Raw genomic sequence first — 21,962 nt, 5'->3', positions numbered from 1 at the left:
AAAATTGAGGTTTACAATTGTCACTGTGAATGCTTACCAGTAACTATTGAAAAAAAATATCTGAAAAATGTTCTTAAATAAGTTCTTAACAACAAAAGCAAGTTTGTTCAATGCTTACACAATTACTTGAGATTTCATGCCAAGGTGTTAATGGTGCATGTGGTTATTTTTATTTTAAATTGTAACGAAAAAAATAAGAACTGTAAAGACTTTTATCTGTCGAAACTATAGTGCTCTATGTGAATGTGAATCAGAGTTATAAATTTTCGAAAGAGCATCAAAATGATAATCGTTTCTTTGAAATAAATGATAAAGTTTTTGTCTAAATGTATACAAAAACTATTAATCAAATTTTGCCATAGCTCATTATCTTTATTTTTTCACCCCAAACATTTTGCCCCGAAATACTTCTATTTATAAGACCCTAGTATATGATAGCACTGGCTTTTTATTTGTGCAGTATGTGCAGTAGATAATTGAACACTTGGCTAAAAACATGCTGATATCTTTACTATTAAATATCATTACTACTACAATAAAATTTAAAAATTATTTCAGAAAAGTTTGTAAGACTTCGTAGATCTCCAGTACTTAACGTCATACTTTGTATCGTATCTAGGTTTACTTGCAAAAAAACCAATTTTTCGTGTTTCGCTTTAGTAGCACTGTACTCTCACATATTAAATATTTTAATTAACAATCCCATTTAACATTACGTTTCTGCAGAAGAAAATAACCAGCTAAGACTAAAGCTTAGATACAACTCAAATTGTAGCTAGAAATTTTACGGTATAGTATGTATTTTTAGCTGTATTCAGCCACATTTCTAGCTTTTATTTGAGCTGTGTTGAAAGCTATACATTATGTTCAAAAAATCAATGTAAACCTATAGATTGGTACCCGGTGAAAAAGTTTTATTGGTTTAAACTAAGTTTATGTATTTTATTTTCAGAAATATCTTATTTTATCAACTTCAACAGCTTTTAAATTGGCTTAGTCCTCTACTTTGAACATTGTCATTCTCATGATAGCATGTAATTTGAAAGCTAGTTATATATTCATGAACGTGGAAACAAATAAAATTTTTATACTTGATACGCGTGTATATATTTTTGAACAGTGATATTTTCAGCTAAAAGTATAACTGAAAACAATTAAGTTAAATTTTTTACTACATGTTTAGTAGGGTGGTCATTGAAAATTAAATTTTCTTAGGGGCCCAAAAAAAACTTCTTTTTTGACGAAAAACTACAGGGAAAATTTTCTTTTTTGAAAAAAAAAAAAAAATACACGTGCCGCCGGCCAGTTGAAGTTTATTTTCCGACAAAATTGCAGTTTTTTTAAATATATTCTGAAGATTCAAATTTCAATCAAAAATGATAAAAACGTGCTTGTAGGATATTAAATTCTCTACGTAATAGTCTTTCGATTTTTAGTGAAGTTAAAATTGATCCGAGTAATCACATTAATAAATTCATAACCGCTTTTGAATCATCATTTTGAAGACTAAAAAATTTATTCTTCCTAAATTATGATAAATAAAATATATTATATTAACTTCATTAAAAATCGAAAGACACTGTTATGTAGAGAATTTAATATCCTACAAGCACGTTTTCATCATTTTTGATAAAAATTTGAATCTTCAGAATACATTGAAAAAAACTGCAATTTTATCGAAAAATAAACTTCAATTGGCTGGTGGCACGTGTTATAATTTTTTTTTTTTCAAACAAGAAAATTTTCCCCGTAGTTTTTCGTCAAAAGGAAAGTTTTTTTGGGTGCCTGAAAAAATTTAATTTTCAACGACTACCCTAACGTTAAGTTATAGTTTTGATATATTTTCGGCTGTTTTTTTCCAGGTTTACCTTGATTTTTGGGCAATTTTTTTTGTGCGTTTTTGTTACGAACCTTACGTTATGGATTAAAATTTGTCGTACAGGTATTCTCAGTTAACGACAAAATCCTACGTTTTGACGAGGACTTGAAACGTTCATTTTTAGGAAGATACATTTGCCAATTGTTTATTCAAAGCCTTGGTTAGTACTTATTTTCAGTTTTGTATTACGTCTTTTTTTTTGCTCTTATGCGTGAACTAATAATTTTTTTTTCGTGATGTTGTGACGCCAATTTGTCATTTTGCTTTAAGATCTTACTTTATTGATCAATGAAAGTTAAAGCAATGGTCACATATGTAATAGTGTTGTCTATAAAAGTCTTTATTAGATTCTATGTTCTAAACATTTTTAATGTACAAAATGTTTGTTTAAATTAGTTCACGACTTGAAAAAAAAGTAAGCTGGAGATCTATTAAAGACAAAACGCGTTTTCAGAATGTAAATAATCTAATGCGGACTATGGCTGAATCGTATACTTTTCTCACTTATTATTATTATTATTTTTTTTTTTTCTTTAACGGATGGTCCAAGATATTACCTATTAACATATTTGATATAAAATAAAATGGTATTACGTTTCTTTTAAGCGTCATTCTACTTCTGCATTATTTTAATGGACATTTGGCAGGGAATAAAACTTAGTTTTAATGAATACATTCCAAGAAAAAAGAAGAACGAGCCAAAAAAAATGAATTAAAGTATTAAAAAAAAGGTTAATGCTACGCATCTGTGAACATTCAAGTTAATTAATTAAAACTTGCCGTCTTCTCTCTCCATTTAAGAACAGTGAAATTTCAATGCAAATTATGTAGTCGTGCATTTGAGCATGGTTAGACACGGTGATGCTGAGTGACCTATATAACTTTAAAGGAGAGCATCAGCTACAGTCAAACAGTTAATGTTGCCCCTCTTGCAATGCTGTAAAATCCTCTTCATTTATGATCAAAATATAAAATTAGTTGGTTACTGCGTAAAAAATAACTTATCCATATTTGTACATCATACTTTTTTTTGTGCATTAAAACTTATTGCTGGAAGAGTTCGAGATTTTTGTGTGTAAATCCTTATTATATTTTATTCTTAAAGTAGGCTAGTTCATAGTTAATTTTAATCAAATAATTTTTACAGGCTACTAGTAATCAAGTTGATCATGCCTTGTATAAAGAAAGTTCACAATGTTCTATGTCTTTGTTAAGTGAAGCGAATTATCATAAATCTTGCAGTGAAACTTCAACACCTAGCACGATTTCACCAAAAAATAGTACATATTTTGAAGAGGAACCGAAAAAGGTTGGTTAATTACATTATTCCACAGAGCTGACAATTTAAAAAATCTGAGAATCTCACAATTTTTTACTGAAAAATTTTCATCAATATATAGAAAGATTATTAAATTATGAAATATATGAGGTAGCTTAAAAAGTTATTTCAATTTTAAGACAGCTCTGCTAATTGAAATGTTATTTTCATATAAATACTAGGATTCAAATAAACGTTACTGTGCTTTAGTTGAGGTATTCAGCTGTATTCTAGTCTCATATTTTTTAGACGAGCAAATATTGTAAAAAAATTGTCGATTGTCCAAGCTTTGCACAAAAAAATCTTTAAATGTTTCACCTGAACATGATGTGGTGACCTTCCTGTGTATGCATTTAAAGAATTTTTTTCGTACAATGTACGAAACAGGCAAAGTATGTTTTAAATTCAGTATGAAAATATTATCAAATTTATTTTTACTTGTAGTTATTTGCTCGTTATCTTCAGAGGATAATTACGTGATATTACTAAACTACTTGATGCAATCTACAGTAAGTTGTTATAGTATGCCAAATGTGGCTCAAATTTTGTCTCAAGACATCAATGTTATTATTAATTTAAAATTTACAATCAATTAATTTTTTGTTAATTTTTTCTACAAACAAGGACTGTACTTTGAAGTAAAAAAAGCGATGTACAAATTAAGGAACTTCATCTATTCTCAAACATTTAGTAAAGTCTGTTTTGACCCTGCAGATTTGTAAGAAATACAAATGACTAAAGCATTTTAATATAATTGTGTTTTAAAAAATTACCCTTTTATGACAATTATGGAATTCATGGTACTTACGAAAGTTTTAACGCTGAAGGCAAAAGATCGTAAGAAAAACACAATATATTATATACGAATTTAAGATTTTTTTAATGTGCTCTACAGGCTTATTTTACAAGTTTTCAGTTTTACTTTCGCATTTATTAGTTTTCTCATGTTATTTTATTTTTTTGTGTTAAAAAAAGCTCAGTTTTGCTTCCATTTCTAGTTATAGTATTTTATTCTGCATTGGTGTAAGTCATGCTTGAAGTAGATCTCCAAAGTTACAGTACATTAAATTTTTTTCACCTTACCTTCAAGTTCATTACAGAGCTTTTTGTAATAAACAATGTCCTGATTTGTTTATACAGAGATTTCTGCAACATAATCCAGGCTGCGCCAGTAGTGTTAATTTTAAATTTCTTAAATGTTTTAATATTATATTACAACACGAGATTTGCCACATAATGTAGGTTACTATGAATTTTCAATTTTTTAATTATTCACATTCTTCATTATTTATAAAATGACATTTTTTTTTGAATGCTCAGTATATTCATTATATTTATCAAGCCTATTGGCAAGTATTCACTGTTCGACATTGAGAAAGAATTAAAGATTTGGTGAAAAAATAGCTTCAGAAACAACATCAGTAAGAAATTAGGCCAGTATCACTTTAGGGCTGAATAATTATCTCCTTTTTTTAAGTGGTATCGAAATAAGGCTGGTTTATTATTGCATTTTTTAGTAAGTGTCGACTTGGGTCCAAGGTCATTATATTTTAAGTAGTGTTGAATTTAGACTGAAGATGTTAACAATTTTTCTCAGTACACTTCACCAAGGCTTCGGACTGTGATTTTTATAAAATAACTAGCGTGTTTTAAGAATGTTTTAAAACTCAATAGTACTGTCGGTATTGTAAAACGTGCTCTCATAATTTATTACAATAGATTTCCATCAGTATGATAAAATATATATTTGTGAACTATTTCTACGAAGAACTAAGTCCTACGAAAGTAAATACATTTGGATTCAATGAATATAGTGCGATATTAATATACTGTGTTCTATTAACAACTGACTAAACTATGTCGGACAACTGTAAAAAGTTCCATCGACAAAAACTTTTCGTGTCTGGGTCCAGCCGTATGTGCCCGTGGCCGATCAAGGTCCACAGATTCATCCTTTTTTATTCTATGCATTTTTACCCCCTGAACACGATAAGCAAGGGTGGATCACTTGAATTGTTGTCGTTCAATTGTTATTAACAAATTTCAGTAACGAATTTAAAAATCCGGTTATTTGCTTGAAAAAAAATTGGTAACACTCTTTGGCACATTTCGAACAAAAAACCAACTGGGATGCAAATACCTAAACCCCGTAGATTTGGAGTAAAAAACTTTTCAAGGTCGAAAAAATGCATTTTTTTTTAATTTTCGACCAAGTGTTACTCAGCTGCTGTTGCATATTTTTTGACTTACCTAGACTCAAATTTTACCTCAAAGCATGTACTTTTGAATAAAAACAGATTTATAAACGTCAGTTGCTTAACAACTGTGGTATCACTAATCTACGAATGGTCGTTTTTGTACCTCCTAGCTGTCTATGGATTGGGCCTACATGTTATATGCGTAGATTATACATAAATATACAGTAGGCTATGAAAATGACCATTCGTAGATCAGTGATACCGCAGTTGTTAAGCAACTGACGTTTAAAAATCTTTTATTATTCAAAAGTACGTGCTTCGAGGTCAAATTTTATTCTAGGTGAGTTTTAAAAAATTCAATAGCAGCTGAGTAGCACGTGGTCAAAAATCTAAAAAAATACATTTTTTCGATCTTGAGGAATTTTTTACTCAAAATCTACGGGGCTTAGGTATATGCATTCCAGTTGTTTTTTTGCTCGAAATGTGCCAAAGAATGTTAAGATTGTTTTTTTAAGCAAAAAACCGGATTCTTTAATTTGTTACTAAAAATTGTTAATAACAATTGAACGGCAATGATTCAAGTGATCTACCCTTGCTTATCGTGTTCAGGAGGTCAAAATGCATAGAATAAAAAAGGGTGGATCCGTGGATCTCGATTGGCCATAGCCACATACGGTTGGACCCGTACCATTACTCAAATCAAACTTACATCAACTGTTTGTCTTGTTTACGAGTACGAAACCCCATTGCCATAACGTATGTTTGCTCTTGGTATTACTAAAGGACTGATAAGTACTGTTGCAAGGTAATATGAAGTTGTATTTAAAATAGATAACGATAACAATCATAATAGAAGGTATTACGTATTTGCTGATTGTGTACACGATGCTGTAGGTCAAGTTAAGTGTATGCCCCGATAAATATGTATACTTTAAATACGTATATTTTTTCCCATAGAAGTTTATCACAATATGCAAACAGAAGTGTATATTACAATGTAAAGTAGTGGTAAAAATAAAAAATTCATTTAAATGTTTAGTCCAAATTCATCATTAATTAGGAGATAATGGTCCAAGCCCCCATTCGCCTATAGTAACCCCTTTTTCCGTTGTGATGAAAAATAATTATTAATTATAACTGTTACAATGTATGGGAATCGTTAGTTTTCATACTTGAATATAATTAAAAAAAAGGATGCCTCTTATCTAAAAAGCAACGTGTATGATACGATACATACATTTCTATAAAAATAATCATCTTCGTTAAAGTTTACCAGGCTATCGAAGTATTCGTTATCCATAAATAAATGGTCGTATGAAAATACGAAAATAAAGACGAGAACGAACTTGTTATCTTTTTAATAAACTTTAAACTTATGTTGATAAGTCGATTAAATTGTAGTTTACTAAAAAAGAAGTAATGAAGTTAATAAGAAAGAAATAAAGATCATAATTATTACATACGATTGTTGTAGAAGATTTATTTATCTGTCGTCAATACAGTTATAGTATACTGTAATTCCTTTAAAATAATAACTTGTGGCTTCTGAGGACTAAACAATATTATATATATATATATGCATCTGTTGGTGTGTGCATTTATTGACCATATTGCTGTTTTAACCAAACATATACACAAATATGAGCGCGTGGTGGCTCGGTTGGCTAGGTCGTGGATTGGCACGTGGGAGACCGTGGTTCGATTCTTGGCCAGTGCGACGTTCGAGCAAGTACCTATGTAAGTCTCACATGTGCTTATTTACCACGCAATGCTCCTCGAGAAGGGTCTAGGCAACCTTCTCGCAGCAAAAATTGCCTGATCTCCCCCTACCCCCTTCCAGTAATGGGAGGCCTCCCATCCCTTTCCTTGTCCCTTTCCCAAGTGCTAAGTGCCCATAGTAGTGCCCTTATTAAAGGAGCCGGACGTAGAGCACTATTATATAAAAAAAAAATATATATATATAAACAAATAGAAATGGAGCAATATAACAGTAGAGTAGTAAAAGAATATGAACGTTAGTATGACTTAGAAATACTAGTAGGGTTTTGACACTCTGCTCTTTCTCCTAGTAAACTCCCTGTTATTTCATAGTCCATCTAGTCGTAAAATTGTTTTAAAATTAAAATTTGTTTAACGTAGAGATATATAAAAGAATTTAAAGGAACCACTCTTTCTAAACAAAATTTTTATACAGAGTACAAAAAATAAATTTCTGATAGTTATAAAAATAAGGTATGCAATATTCCGCAGAAAAAATTGTAGCTGGTATCTCTATAATTTATCATATTAACAAATTTCTGTTCAAAAGTTTTAAGAGCCACATAAACCAGAATTTTCTCTTTGTAGTAGAATCGTGGTAAAATAATTGTATCATAATAATCCCTGAAAGCAGGACAAACCAATTAGTACGACAGTGAAAGAGGTTTAGTGGACGATTAACTTCTACAAGAACAAGTAATCGTTTTTGATGCATTTTTGCCTTTCAGAATCGTAAAAGCTGAAAAAATTGTAATCTTTTGCCGCCAGTAACAGAAGCTAGACCCCATTATAACTTTGAAACATGCTAGACAAAATGGTGCGTATGTTTAAAATCAGGAACATCTTTCTTCATATTCTGTGAGTGCAAAAAAGGTGAACATGCTGAATATCTAAAATTAAGACAAATTGACTAACAATAAACAATCACCTTACAGAGGAAGTAAGTTTTGTATCACTACAGTACATATTTATTATTTATACTGATGTGTTTGGCTGTTAAATAAAATTCTCATAAACAAGTTACTTAGCTTGTTTTTGTGCGTTGTTTAGCTTGTTTTTGAGTATACTGATCCTCTTTTTATTTAGAATACAAGTATATTGATCCTCTTTTTTTTTGAAACCTAGAAGAGAATCGTACAAAAATACAAAAAATACAGGTACTCACAGCTACTGTCCATAAGCTGCGTTAGCAGCTCCTTCTTTGCATAAGGTATGCCAAAATCGTTAAAAATGTGTACTTCGCATACAAATATTAATTGTGCTTTAACATTTTACAAATAAACTAAACAAATTTGATTTCATAGAAAATTAAGAGCAGTTAATTGTCAATTAGTAACTTTTATTTTTTGTCAGCATTAAGTCATTTTATTTCTTCCATGGATGGCGTGGAAAAGTACAAACTAATTACGTTCTTATTTAACTGATTAAGATTTAATAGTAAAACAGACATATTAATTGTGATGGAACTAAAAGAGGGGTAGAGAACTTTTAAAATAAGAGAAAGACTTGCTGAGAGTATTTTGCGGCTGTAGAATGTTTGATCAACTTTTATTGTACCAGAATATTACAGAAATTTTACAAGTTCTCTCTGTTTATAAGGAGCTAGGAAGAAGTCATTTAAGTAGCTATAGACTAAGCTACAGGGTCATAAGTGTATTCCTGATCCTAATCGCAATATAATGTATTCACATGTATACACTCATACATTTCTACATGTAAACAACATACATACAAAATACCATTTTTATCAATTAAACTCCTATTGTCTGTTATCTTACTTCTTGGAGATTTTGATACTAATCAAATAAAGTCAGGTGTAAAGTGTATGGTGGAATGTGGGAATGGTATTAAAAATGAAGTAGCGGCTTAGAGCAGTTAAAAAGAGATGCGTGTGTGGTGATCTAAAATTTGATTATGCCAGTATCACTGCGGAATCAAAGGAATTTTCTTTTAGTTTGCAGGAAACTTAAGGACTAAAAGGGCTAGTAGTACTTGAGATGGCTACGGTGGAACTTTTTCCTCGCTAGAACAACAAAGAAATTTAGAAGTAAATATTAGTTTGTTAGTCAACATATTTTTCTTGCTCCCCTTCCCGAAAGTACAAGCCTTCGTAGTATCCTTATCCTCTAGAAAGCATAACTTTTTTGGTTTATCGCTGCTCAATTGTCAGTAAGGTGCTCAGGCTTCCGCTGATGACGTTCGACAATCTTCGTCACCGTGTGACCGCGGGCTTACCGCACCCCATGTTGTTGTTCGTGCAAGTAAACAACATTATTTTGATTTAGAAATTTCACATTTTTCTTCCCGTTAATTTTTGTTGTGTTAAGTTGGATTTTTTGGAAACAAAAATTGAGAGATTTTTTAGTACAAGCAATAAAAGTTAATGTAACTATCATTAATAATTTTTGGTGTTTTTATTTCATTTAATTGATATACTTTTTTATTAGTTTTTGATGCCTGCCTCGACCGGAAAAAGTCGGGCGAGCCAGAAAATCCAACGTTCAGACCTTGTGTGTCGTAATATACTGTAAACTGATGAATCCTACTAATACACACAGTCTATTAGGGATTTGTCATTTGAGCTCTCTGCCTGCCAAGCTTTACCATTTGAAATAATAAAATTATTATAAAACGTATAATCATATAACATAAACAATGGAATAAAACTAAAAAAAGTCACAGAACAAAGCTTTGCATGCAAATATACATATTTTCTTGTATACTCTAACTTCTGTACCCTGTACTTCTGCTGACAACATTCTTTTTAATAAATGTATGGTGTATAAAGTTGAATAGCCAAATATAATTCAAATATTCGTACTTTTACAATCAAATAATGGTTCGAGTTCTTGGAAAGGATATTTAACATCTGATTGACTGTCAAGATAAAAAAAGCTATGCAGAAATACAGGAAAAAAAGAAGGTGAATGAAATGACGAAATTCATAAATGTATGTCAAACATAACATTTTTCTTAACTTTTTTTTTTTTTTTTTTTTTTTTTTTTTTTTTTTTTTTTTAATTTGTTTAAAATGTTAAGTAAAAATTAATCTCTTAATTTTAATATGTATGATACATTTTGTATGAAAAATTCCATATGTGTGCTATATTAGGCACATGCCTTTCGCGTAAAATGTACTATATACACTTAAAAAATTTAAAAATCAATCGAGAAAAGTTAGTAAAAGCAGTGAATTTCATATATATTAAAAGAAATATATTTAATTATATTAAAAAAAAAAATTCATATTGTTATTAATACTTCTCCTTATTTATTAGTATGAAGTTATTTTTTTCGCACTCTAGATATTGTTAAAAATAAGAATTACATTTTTATCCATCACAAAAGAGACTTGGTGATAAGAAAAAATATCCATTGCAGGATGCATAAAAATTTTGTTGAAGGTGTTGTGGAGGAGAGTCCTTGACTTAAATTTTATAAGGCTGAATAAGTAAAGGAATTAAACTAATTTTTTCCTAATTTTTGAATGATGTTTTGAAGGAGCTACGGCGTATTTTGGGGACTGTAAATGGGAATAACCGTCACCCTATCTAAATTAACTTGATGTACTAAGGTATTTCTTATTTGATAAGAATTTACTTTAGGTTATCAACTAATATGTTGCATTAAAGCGTTTTACTATTTGCACTTAACCTTCTGAGTTCAAGTCTTACTAATATGGAATTTTAGGCATCCAGGATTACATGAATACAAGGCTATTGAATCATCGGCTTTTAATATGTATATATTTTTTTAACAAGTTTATAAGATTAATATTACTTTGTAGCAGTTGTTAACTAAACTGCACTGTATAATCTTGAAATTGTACGACTTTAACTGCTTATATTTTTGAAAAATGCCTGGAAAGGCTTGATTTTTTTTGTTGAGCATCTTCCTTTTGTACTAAGGTATCTATGAAAACGTTTTTTAAATTCCAACACATTTAGAATATACCTTCATTTCAAGTAAAAGGTAAACCTAACCTTGCTCTCTCATAAGAGACCGTGTTAAACTGTCAATATTTCATAATTTTTTTCTCGAAAACTTCCCCTGGTAAAAAATCTGAAAAATTCATGTGCTGTCCTAATATGCTAAAATACAAGATACATTTTTTTGGCACGTTTCTACATTTTTCACTTTTCTTCCAAACCTTCTTAATTACTGTTTTATTAAATAATTAGTGCATGAAAAATTTATCCACAGAAAAAGATTTTTGTGTCACGCATATATTGCTATAAAGCATGTAATTTATGTATTAATTCGTTAAGTAAATGACAAAGCTCATCTTCTTAAGAATTTTATTTATACAAAAAGTTTACGATATTCGTTATTTATATCAAAATAAACTGTAAAACAATTTTTAAAGTCTTTTCAACTTTAAATGTACAAATAATTATTTTAACTGCAAAGAAAAAATAATGGTACTAGTCTTCTTGAAAACATTATTAAATCAAAAAAATGTTTTAATGAAACTCACAGTGACAGCATTTTTTTAAGGGCTTCGCCAAATGTATTATTTTGCGTTATCTAGCTTCTAACTGATATTGCTCTTCGTATTTAATTTTATATGAATTAAGGAAAGGGGTTGTAATAATTAATATAAAGATTTTTTTCTAATTTTTTCACAAGTATATAAAAAAAATTACGTATTTTTCAAATGATGTACAATAAAAATTTTTGTCTCATTTTTTGATTTTAAATGAGAATGTAAAGTTAATTTTATTACTTTTTATAAAAATATGAAAATTGTATGATTTATTAAGGATACTGTAATTTAAATATAATGTTATTTGACATATTCGATTATGAGCTAGTACTTAATTTTTATATTTAATCTTTGTTTTGGGCTTAGTGTGTTGCTGTGTGAACTGTGCAGGAAACTGGAACCTCACTGGTTAATATGTATTTAATGAAATACTCGGTAGGAAGAATATTTCGTTCTTGATGACATTCTGATAAAGACTAGCTAACAGTTTTTAAATAAAACCTACTGCTTTGAGCTGTACGTACATGTTTTTTATTTTCTAACTTTCGAAAGAAGAGACTGTTTGAATTTTCATCTAGTACTAGAGAGCAAACGGAAATTCCGTTGGCTCCATTCCGTTAAAGAGGTAATTATGATAAATATCACCACAGAACGAATGATAATCATGGTAAAGGAGGTCACATCCCTTATGAGATCTGCAACAATAAATACTGTGACAAAAAATGAAAAAATATACAGGATACTGGATAGAATAAATTCAAAGATGAGCATTTAAACTTCCAAGATGTTTGACGTATTTCCTAATCATTGAACATAACAGCTCAATAATAAAAGAAATTTATGAGGGAGATTAAAGGGCGTTTGGAAAGAGTGCAGAAAATAGTCAGCATATAAGGTATTTTATTCTTATGTACAGTTGGGGTGGTTGCCGACAACAAAGAATCGACGCTCAGTCAGGAAGCAAAGGAAGCGGCATGCGCTATGTCGCAAGTCACACAGGGGAGAACATATCCATGGAGCCCGAATACAATAAAAAAGCTATAATAAAACAACTCATAAGTGAGAAAAAAAAACTCTAATGCTAAGAAAAACGATGAGCCACAATTATTTCGCTCATTAAAATTAAATTTATCTAAGATAGGACGCACACCACCTACAGTAATTAAAAAACCGCTCATATAAACAGATGTGTGACATTTTATATGAGTGCGGAGATTTTAATAATTGAAGAAAATTGTCTTAATGTCAGAGTAGCGTTAGACAGTTAAGAAAAATTAATAATAAATGGCGTAACGCACGAAGCTTGCTGAATTTTAAGATCTATAAAATTACTCCTCAAGATTTTTATGTGTACTTTACATGTGATCCACCGTGACTCTTCTTTAGAAATGGGAAACATCATAGAATGGGATGTCTTTAAGTGTTATAATGGCCAGATAAATACTGAAGACAATACACTCAAACTGAAACGAATGAAAATTCTGCCATGAAGACTAGAAAGTTTTGAGAGTCTATTGAATACAAGGCAAGTTATGATGCATTTTTAAAAGAGTCGTACAGTTAAATTAAAGTGTTTTTGATTCCACTATAAAATCTTAGAGAGGGAATTTTGTTCTGTAATTTTATCACAACGAACAATAATGGTAAGGTGTATTCAGAATGTTTAAATATGTTGAACGAAACGATAAATATACCAGTCCCAGAGGTGGGCCTGCTGGAATGGGAGATCACGAAAAAGTTAACTCATTATACGTCAATGGGGATGACATAGAAGCACCAGGAAAAGCCTTTATATCAATGTTTAAAGCAGACGAAAACCTCGGAAAAAATGACAAATCAGATACTAAGATAAAAAATGATACCAGTTGCACATACGAACGAAGATATCGTGAAATACGTGAGCTGAGTCAAAGACGGCTATTACAATAATAATACTAATGTACTTGAGAAAATATTAGTATAGTCGTCCTAAGTAACAGGAAAGCTCGCGTCGACAAGAAGATGGAGTTAGTTGACAAATGGGGTTGCAACAAAGACGAGAAAAAGCATGTGTAAGGGCTAAATACGATTACATATAAACATGTAGTAACGAAGCAATATAGACATCCGCTGGATGTCAAAGAGAAAATAAAAGTTGAGATACAGAAATTACCTAAACAAGACATAATAGAACCTTCAGAATCTTCATACAACTCGAACATGTGGATCGTACACCAACAAACACACGGCCAGATAGCGAAAAACGTTGGCGTTTGGTAACGGATTTCAGGCAACTAAACAAGATAGCATTAGGTAGTTGTCACCTAGTTTCTTTTCAGAGTGATATATTAGAACATCTGGCAATATCATGATGTATACAGTTGTAGACTGAAAGCAGGAGTTTTTTCAGTTCGGAATACACGAAGACAGCGTCTACGAAACAGTGTTCTCGGGACCAGATTGTCTCTACTAGTACAAAAGAATGCTTATGGGTTACGTAGACTCCCCAAACACGTTTTTACTAAAAAAAACACTTACATTGAATCGCAAAGAGTATTACTAGTGCTTTATAAAACTGTTGGGACGATTATCTAGGAAAAACCTCAGAATTGAACCAAAAAACTACCAATTTAAAAAAAATTAGGTAAAAGTGTTAGGTTGTATTTCAAAAAATGGTAAAATGAGAACTGACCCTCCCCCCCAAAAATAATTCAAGCTATAAGACAATATCCGGAATCTATGAATGCAAAGAAGGTTATACAATTTCTGGGATTTGCTGGATAGTATAAGAGATTCATTAAACATTATGCAAAAATTTTCCAACCGTTCTGTGAACTCCTGAAGAAAGGATCGGAACTTAAATAGAAAAAGCAACATGAGAAAGCATTTAAAGCGCTTGTAGAAGCACTTTACTGTGAGCCCGTACTTAAAACTCCTGATCTAGAAAAAGTATTCGTTGTGACGACAGATGCATCAGATTATGCTATCAAAGCAATATTGAGTCAGAGGGAGATAGGGAAAGACAACCCATGTATGTATGCTTGAAGATGCTTAAAGAGCAGTGAGCTTCGATACTCTTTCTGTGATAACTAGCGGCCCCCCCGTCTTGGCTTCGTTCGAGACTCATTAAGTGGAACACCGGATTGTGTTGACATGTAATATGAAACGTTTTCAGTGAAAAATTATACATCTAGCTCTGACACTTCTCACAACAAAAATCTTCTTATTTAAAATATATTGGTTCCGAATCCATACAGTTTATTTGGCCAAATAATAAGCTGTAAAAATTAAAAAAAATATAATTATGCTGAAAGGTACCGTGCGTTCCTTATGCCATAAAATAATCATTGGCCATAAAGGGCCGTTGATTTGCAGTTTCTCCCGTATAATTTACCAAAAGGGCTATTGTTTAAAGCTGTAAAGATTCAAAGCTCACAATAAACAAATATAATTAAAAAATTGTTTTCTATTATCTCACAACTTGAATCCAGAGCAACAAAGTTTTGGAGCTTAATCTCTACGTTCTTATCGCAACAAACATACAAATACATATTCAACCTATTAAAATATCTGAAAAATTCAAGAGATTATTACTATAAGGGTTATAGTGAAAAGCTGATTTCTCACTTCATAAATTCTTTCGTCATTTTCTTAATGCCTAAAATTGTATTCATAAGATGAATTTGAAGTTTTCCTTCTAATTCGACTTCTTGTGACTTTTAGCATAGTTGAGACTCTTGTGAACCCTAAAGGCTGATTTTTTCAACTTTGTAAGTTTGTTATATATTTGTTGGCAAGGAAGTTCGACGTCCGATGAACCTGAAATGGACCGGGGAGCTTTTTAAGTAAAGTCTTTCTTGACTAAAGTTTCCAGCAAACGTGATTGCCTCTATACCTCAGGGTTTGAAGCTTTGGATATAGTTGTAGAGAGCTCTTTCCCAATGTATACTGGTATAACGTCGAAGACGGTGTCTCCAGCACCTTCTTTTTCAGACTCAGTTGTTTCGGTGATCTAAGGTGAAAAGGTTGGTTCGTAACGCTTGCCCGTTGGTAACTGTCTCATTGGCTCACGTTAATTATTTTTTCTTCATAGCTGTTAGGTTCTCCCAGCGCAGACCTTGGAGAGGATTGGTGATTCCTGGTTGAATGCCTAAAGTTAAGAGGGTCATATAGGGTCATCGGTCACTGGGGTTCCAAGCCTTGCTACGAACAACTCTCCTTGTGACGTCTGCTAGTGAATGACTGACTTGATTTAAAAGTGGCCCATAGTCTTTAGGTTGACGAATCGTCTTCGGAAATCATAGTAAAAATGTATTAGTTGGCAAGGTAATTTAAACTCAAGTGGCCCTTGAAAGAACCGATGAGAATAATGTTTAAGTAGGAAACGTAATACTCATAATGGCCCTGAAAAGGGCCGGTGGTGAAACATGTAGCTATTCCTTATTATTACTCTTGATGATAAAGAACCAGTTGCAGGTATCTTGTCGCTTATCCTTTGAGTCTCTATGTACAGAAACCGTACACAAAGGGAAGTACGCCGCTGACCAAAGAATATCTCGTCTTCAGGTCGTTCCCCGGATAACCAACCATTCATCAGTAGTCAGGAAAGTTGGACTGGAGAATACCTTCTCTGTAGATATGCCATTGGGATGATCACTAAGGGAGCTAGGCTTCCCGTACTCTTCAGATCTGTCTTCCCTGGCTCTCATTTGAAGTATGAAATTCCCTGACGGCACCAGGTCGGATGGTTGAACGGCCACCAAACTCTGAAGTGCTGGAGCAGGTTGTGCTCTGGCTAGAAACGTTGCCTAGTATTCCACCGGAGACGTTGACATTCCGAACGCCTGCTTTTCCGTGGAACTCGTTTATTTTGGGGATCCGGGGTACAAACCGATTTATTTTGCTTGCCCATGAAAGAAGAGTATCATCAGTAGCCGGGATACCCAGCTGCACGACAGATTCCTCTGTTCTTGGAGTAGTGTTGACGATCGACTGCTATGATTGTTTACTTAATGGGGCTTCTTATAACCACTATTCACTATCTTTAGTTACGGGTGGCTTCAATTTTACCTCGACGCCACCTAGCGAATCCTACTGAACTAAAGCGCAAAGTAAGCTTATTTTAGCAAAACTTTGAGCTCATTTATCGCTATTGTTATTGACTTTTTCAAGAAAAAAACTATGCGAAAACCATCTCGGAATCATGAAGAATCAGTATACAAAAGTTCAGCAAAGTCGGTTCAGAAGTTTTTGCGGTTAGCGATTACAACGGTTTTAGCGACTTTGCTTTATATAATAGTAAGAAGAGTTAATCGCAATAGTATACGAAAAAGTGCAGTTTTTACTTTTTTTTGGCCCAAAAATTTAAAGTAGTTGCGAACTATGAGTCTCTTGAATATTTTCACTCATTAAAAATGTATATCAGCTAGCACACAAACAAGAGAATAAAAGGCTGGTCAATAACGATTGACCGCCAGCGCGTTTATTCAAATTACACGCAACTGTGAGAAAAAGTATCTGACGCAATCTCATGAAAATGAAAATCCAATGCTCAGATTCAGGGGACTCAATTAAAGAAGTACAAAAAAAAAGAATGATGTCACAATAAAATTCAAGAAGGAAGAGTGAAAATAAGTGTGAATGGTACTCAATTAAAGAAAGTCACGAAAAAAAGAGGTCGTACATAGGAGTAGTATTATCAAATTTCACTCAAAGATAACATCCAAAGCAGGTGAAACTTAAGAAGAAAATAATATAATATTACAAGGACCACTAGATGAAAAAATAGCGTACATACGCAAAGGTAAGAATATGATAAAAGAAGTTTAAAAAACTAGCATACCATGTAAGAAGCCATACATGAAGCAAGAAATGGGTTGCAAAACTCGTAAAAGGCAATTGAATACGTTGCAAAGACATTTACCAAACTTTTGAGTAACGCCAAAAGTAAAAGGTATGTCAAAAGAAATTGTTATTACCAATTTGGACACACCCGCAATTGCACACATAAAACAGGTGCTAGCAAAACATCAGGGATTCGAACTAGCCGAAGCTAGATTAGCAAACGAAAAATAAAAAAAAGGAGGAAAATACGGTAGATACAGATGTCATAAAAATAAATGTAAATTATGATAAACACTGGGGTCACGAGCTCAGGCAAGTCTGGCTGCAGGGTTGGTCGGAAAGAAAAAGAGAATCTTAGACCCTGAAGACGAACTTGGATGCGGGTATTATGAGAAAAAATGAGAATATAAGAGAGAAGAAGAGTTACGGAAAAGTCCAAGCTCACGTGCAAGGTGTGCTCTAAGAGAATGACAAACAGCAGCCAACTAGACCGAGTACGGTTGAATCAAGCCGACAAATATTGAAGGGAAGGACACAGAGTGAACCACCTAGTAAGAGTGTGATAAACGACAATAAGGACAAATCAGACGTTGACATTCATTTAGAAGTCGAGGTAAGCAAGCCACCGGAAAAAAATAGAAAGGGGAAGAGTAAACTGAGTATGGTACAAATAACTCCACGGGAGAGGGTATTCACGAAAATAGGGATATGACCCTACCCAATCTACCCCCTCCCTTCGACTCCTTAAGTAATTCAGACTCACTAAAAGATGTAAGTAAAGAGCAGGCTGGCCTAAACAAAGCCAAAGTGGAACCAGAGAGCAATCTAGAAAAAGCAAGCCTCGAGGGAAAATTATTATCGAACCATTCAGCGCTCAAAAAGTACAGAGTGTGTAGAACACGGTTACCCCGCAAAAAACCACCATGGCTATTGACAGACTATTCAAATATACAGCTGTTTCAAAGGACACATCAGGCAAAACATGACCCATTCCATTATTTAGATAATATAGTATTCGAGATGGTGACAGAAAGCGTGCCTGATGCAGAAACGATAGATGCCCTTTATGGGCACGTGGACCCAATGCCCTAAATAACGAAGAAAAGACAGTCGATAAGGTCGTACAAAATAAATTTAAAAAAGGTCGCAATAATGCAAATGTATATTAAATCGCACTTCAAGGAAATCGCGCTGAAATCAGATATTAAGAAATGTATTACATCATTCAAGGCACTTGTAATGATTAGGAATATAAAATCGATAGGTGGAGTATGCGACTTAGCAATACTCAACATGAGCCAATGGATTTAGTTTGTGGAGCAATTTGAGAAAATTTTCAAGAACCTCAAGGTCATGACGACCTTTTACATATGCACCTTAGTTTTATTACCAGCGAATCAAAGATATAAAGTTATTAAGTAATAGCATAAATAATAGGGGTCATAGAGAAATTAAAATAGTGAAGGACTCTTATCAGAGGAACATGAGGGCCGATGTGAAGCGATTTATACTCGGATGCAAGTTATGTCAAACTAAAAAATTAGTACGGGTAAAAACAAAGTAAGCTATGCTCGTTACAGACGTTTCCATCAGACTATTTGAAAAAATCTTGATTGACAATTACGGGCCCATTAATAAGCCTTTAACAAATGGCCATTCACATCATATTAATACAGAATTGTCTGACCAAGTTAACTGTATTAATACCAGTACAAAGAGCAAAAGCTTAAAAAAATAGTGAGAGCTTTAACCAATAAATTTTTAGCATACTTTAGAGTGCCAAAAAAATTATTATCGAACCAGGGACACATTTTATGAATAAAACGATGGACGAGCTTAGCCGGTTATTCAAAATAGAAAAACTTAAAAGCACGGTATTTCACCTTCAAAGTAACGGGCTCATGAACGTATGCACCATGACCTAACAGAATAGTTGAAAGCTCATGTTAGGGAGACAGAGAAATAGGACAAACTACTGGGGTTGTATATGCTTGCTCACAACACGTTGGAGCATGAGAGCACAGGATACACACCTTACCAACTTATATTTAGCTTAAAGGCAAAACTCTCATCAAGCCTTACAAGAAGTAGTCCAAACATTTACAGATTAATTGCAATAAATAACAGGGACCCTCACACTACCACGACGATTGGCATCAATAATTAAAATACAAAACAAATACCGGTCAAAGTACTACAATGACAGCATGCTGAACACAAATTTTTTTATGGACGGCGAAACTGTATATGTATTGAAGATGCTATCTAAAAGAAAATATGATGATCAGTACGAAGCGGCGTACGAGATATTAAACATAAAGTTAGTTGTTTCCCAATATATAGGTCAATCTTATATATGGATATACAGTATACATATATCATCCCGTATTCAAAATATCAGAGTAAAATATGAATGTTTTTGCGTATACTTATACGTACATAAACATATACATCTATCTACTTGTACTCATGTGACAGTGCGACGTTACCACATACGCGATACTTACTTAGTTATGCTCCAAACGCAAACGGAGATTATTACTATTACTTTAAAACTATGTGGTGAAAAATTCTTTTAAAAAATTTATGTGTTTTTTACTGTCTAAGGTAGTTTTAAATAGTTTTTCAATTATTTAATTATTCATAGATATGTGGTTTTTGCACATATTTCTCGACGCTTATATTAGTTTTGCTGACAATTTCGTACCTTTTTAGATACTTTTAATTAAGGAAACAACTACCTTAACGACTAGAGCCATAATGTAATATTACAGAGAAACGAGAAAATACAAATTTTACACGTAAACAAAATTTAAAATGCCTGTACATTAAAACATCCGTGTCCAAAAAATAACGAAATTAAATAGAGAAAGGTAAGAATAGTGAAAAGGATCAAAAGGCATCAGGATCGATAAAGATAAAATTTCTCCCTACGTCGACGTTTACTTACAGATAATATCATTATAGACGAATATGGAGAAAGAACACACGTAAAAATGAGCACTTGGTTTCTCACGAAGTAACTGCGCAGTTTGATAATTTATTTAGAAAAATAAAAGTCACAAAAAACAGCGCATATATACATAAATATAAAAGAAAAACAAAATACATAGAATCTACCTTTTATCGTCCGTGGCCTAGACGCGCTGCGTAGAATAAAATAAATTAAAATTGAAAAATGTTTATTATACACACAAAAGACACAGAAACAATAATATTATAACTATAATCCGAAAAATAACATGAAATTGCATAGTTAATAAAATATACACTTGATCTATTTCTATCACACATAACCCCATCTGTCCCCTATTAAGCGCATTGAGGAAAATAAAAGAAAGAGAAAAATTCTTGTCAATATTTTTTATATGACAAATGGTTTAATACCTTATATTTGGGGAGACAGATTACTGTACAAATAATTAGTTATCGTATTCTGCAATCCTTAAGAATGAAATGTTAGAATCAATAAAGAACATTATTTATAGCAAAAAAATATATGTTTACCATTAAAAAAATAGGCAAAAAAAGCTATTGTGTTCCCATGTGAATAAAAAAAAAACATATTAAAAAAATAACAAAAAGTTGCTAGAATTTTTGCACAAATTATGGCCATAAATACCATTCTAAATAAAAATAACTCAAAAAAATTTGTTCTTTAAATTTGTAATGATGATTGATGCTTAATATAAAGCTATAACTTCCATACAAATTATTAATGATCCTTACGAAATGTTACATTTGAACTGCTATTGCAATATTTTTTCTCACATTTTTTATCCTTTAAATCAGCAGGTTATTATTAAAAATATACTTTTTGACACCTGCAGGTACACTAAGAATTTTTTAAGGTTCATCAAATCTGTTGAGTTAATAGCAAGAATAGCCAATTTTTTCGTTTTTTAGTTTATTTTATTGAATAACAATTTTTGCTTATTTTTAAGGTACAAAGCAATATTTTATACTCCGAAAGTTTTATGTAAAAAATAAAATATATTTAAATATATATACATATGTATATATTGGTGAATCTGCCGTAAGTGGTTAAAAATGCTTGGAAGAATCCATAAAAAAAAAGTTAGTTGAAAAAATTATTTTTCATCGTAGTTGTACTTCAAATGCCATCTACAACAAATATCTAAAGCGATTCTATTACGGAGTTTTTGGGTCAAAAGTTATGCGATATTTTTTTTAAAACAATTTTCGTCAATTTTCGAATAACACACCTCTGCTTCTGATGCATGTAGCTAAGCTGTTTGTATAGATAAAGTGTTCTCAGCTCAATGAAATTAAAGTTAGGATTATACCATATCGTTTGAAAATAATTTAGTTTTATATTATGCCAGCATTCAAACATTATAGCTGTTTGAAGAGGAGCGACAAAAATCGCTAAAAATAAGATTTCGAAGATTTTTGCCGGAAATTCGTAATTTAAAAAAAAAAAACCCTGGAACTTTTAATTTCTGGCAACAAATTCAACAAATTTTTATATATCAATAG

At 31.9% G+C, this 21,962-nt stretch overlaps 1 protein-coding gene across 2 annotated transcripts in view; it reads left to right on the top strand.

Moving 5' to 3' along the window:
• The window catches only part of Lrch (Leucine-rich-repeats and calponin homology domain protein), a 757,344-nt gene that overhangs the window by 315,747 nt on the left and 419,635 nt on the right, over nt 1-21,962 (top strand). For both annotated transcript variants that reach the window (XM_089598107.1, XM_089598106.1), the window contains exon 6: nt 3,027-3,188. In XM_089598107.1, the coding sequence (XP_089454233.1) occupies nt 3,027-3,188 (162 nt within the window). The remainder of the gene's footprint in view (nt 1-3,026; nt 3,189-21,962) is intronic.

This window comes from Copidosoma floridanum, unplaced genomic scaffold (genome assembly GCF_036245765.1).
Source record: "Copidosoma floridanum isolate Cflo_tuat_1 unplaced genomic scaffold, Cflo_Japanese_pri ptg000005l, whole genome shotgun sequence".
In the NCBI taxonomy this organism is placed as follows: Eukaryota; Metazoa; Arthropoda; class Insecta; order Hymenoptera; family Encyrtidae; genus Copidosoma; species Copidosoma floridanum.
Note: the sequence above shows the minus strand (reverse complement) of the source record. Positions and strands in the feature narration are given on the sequence as shown.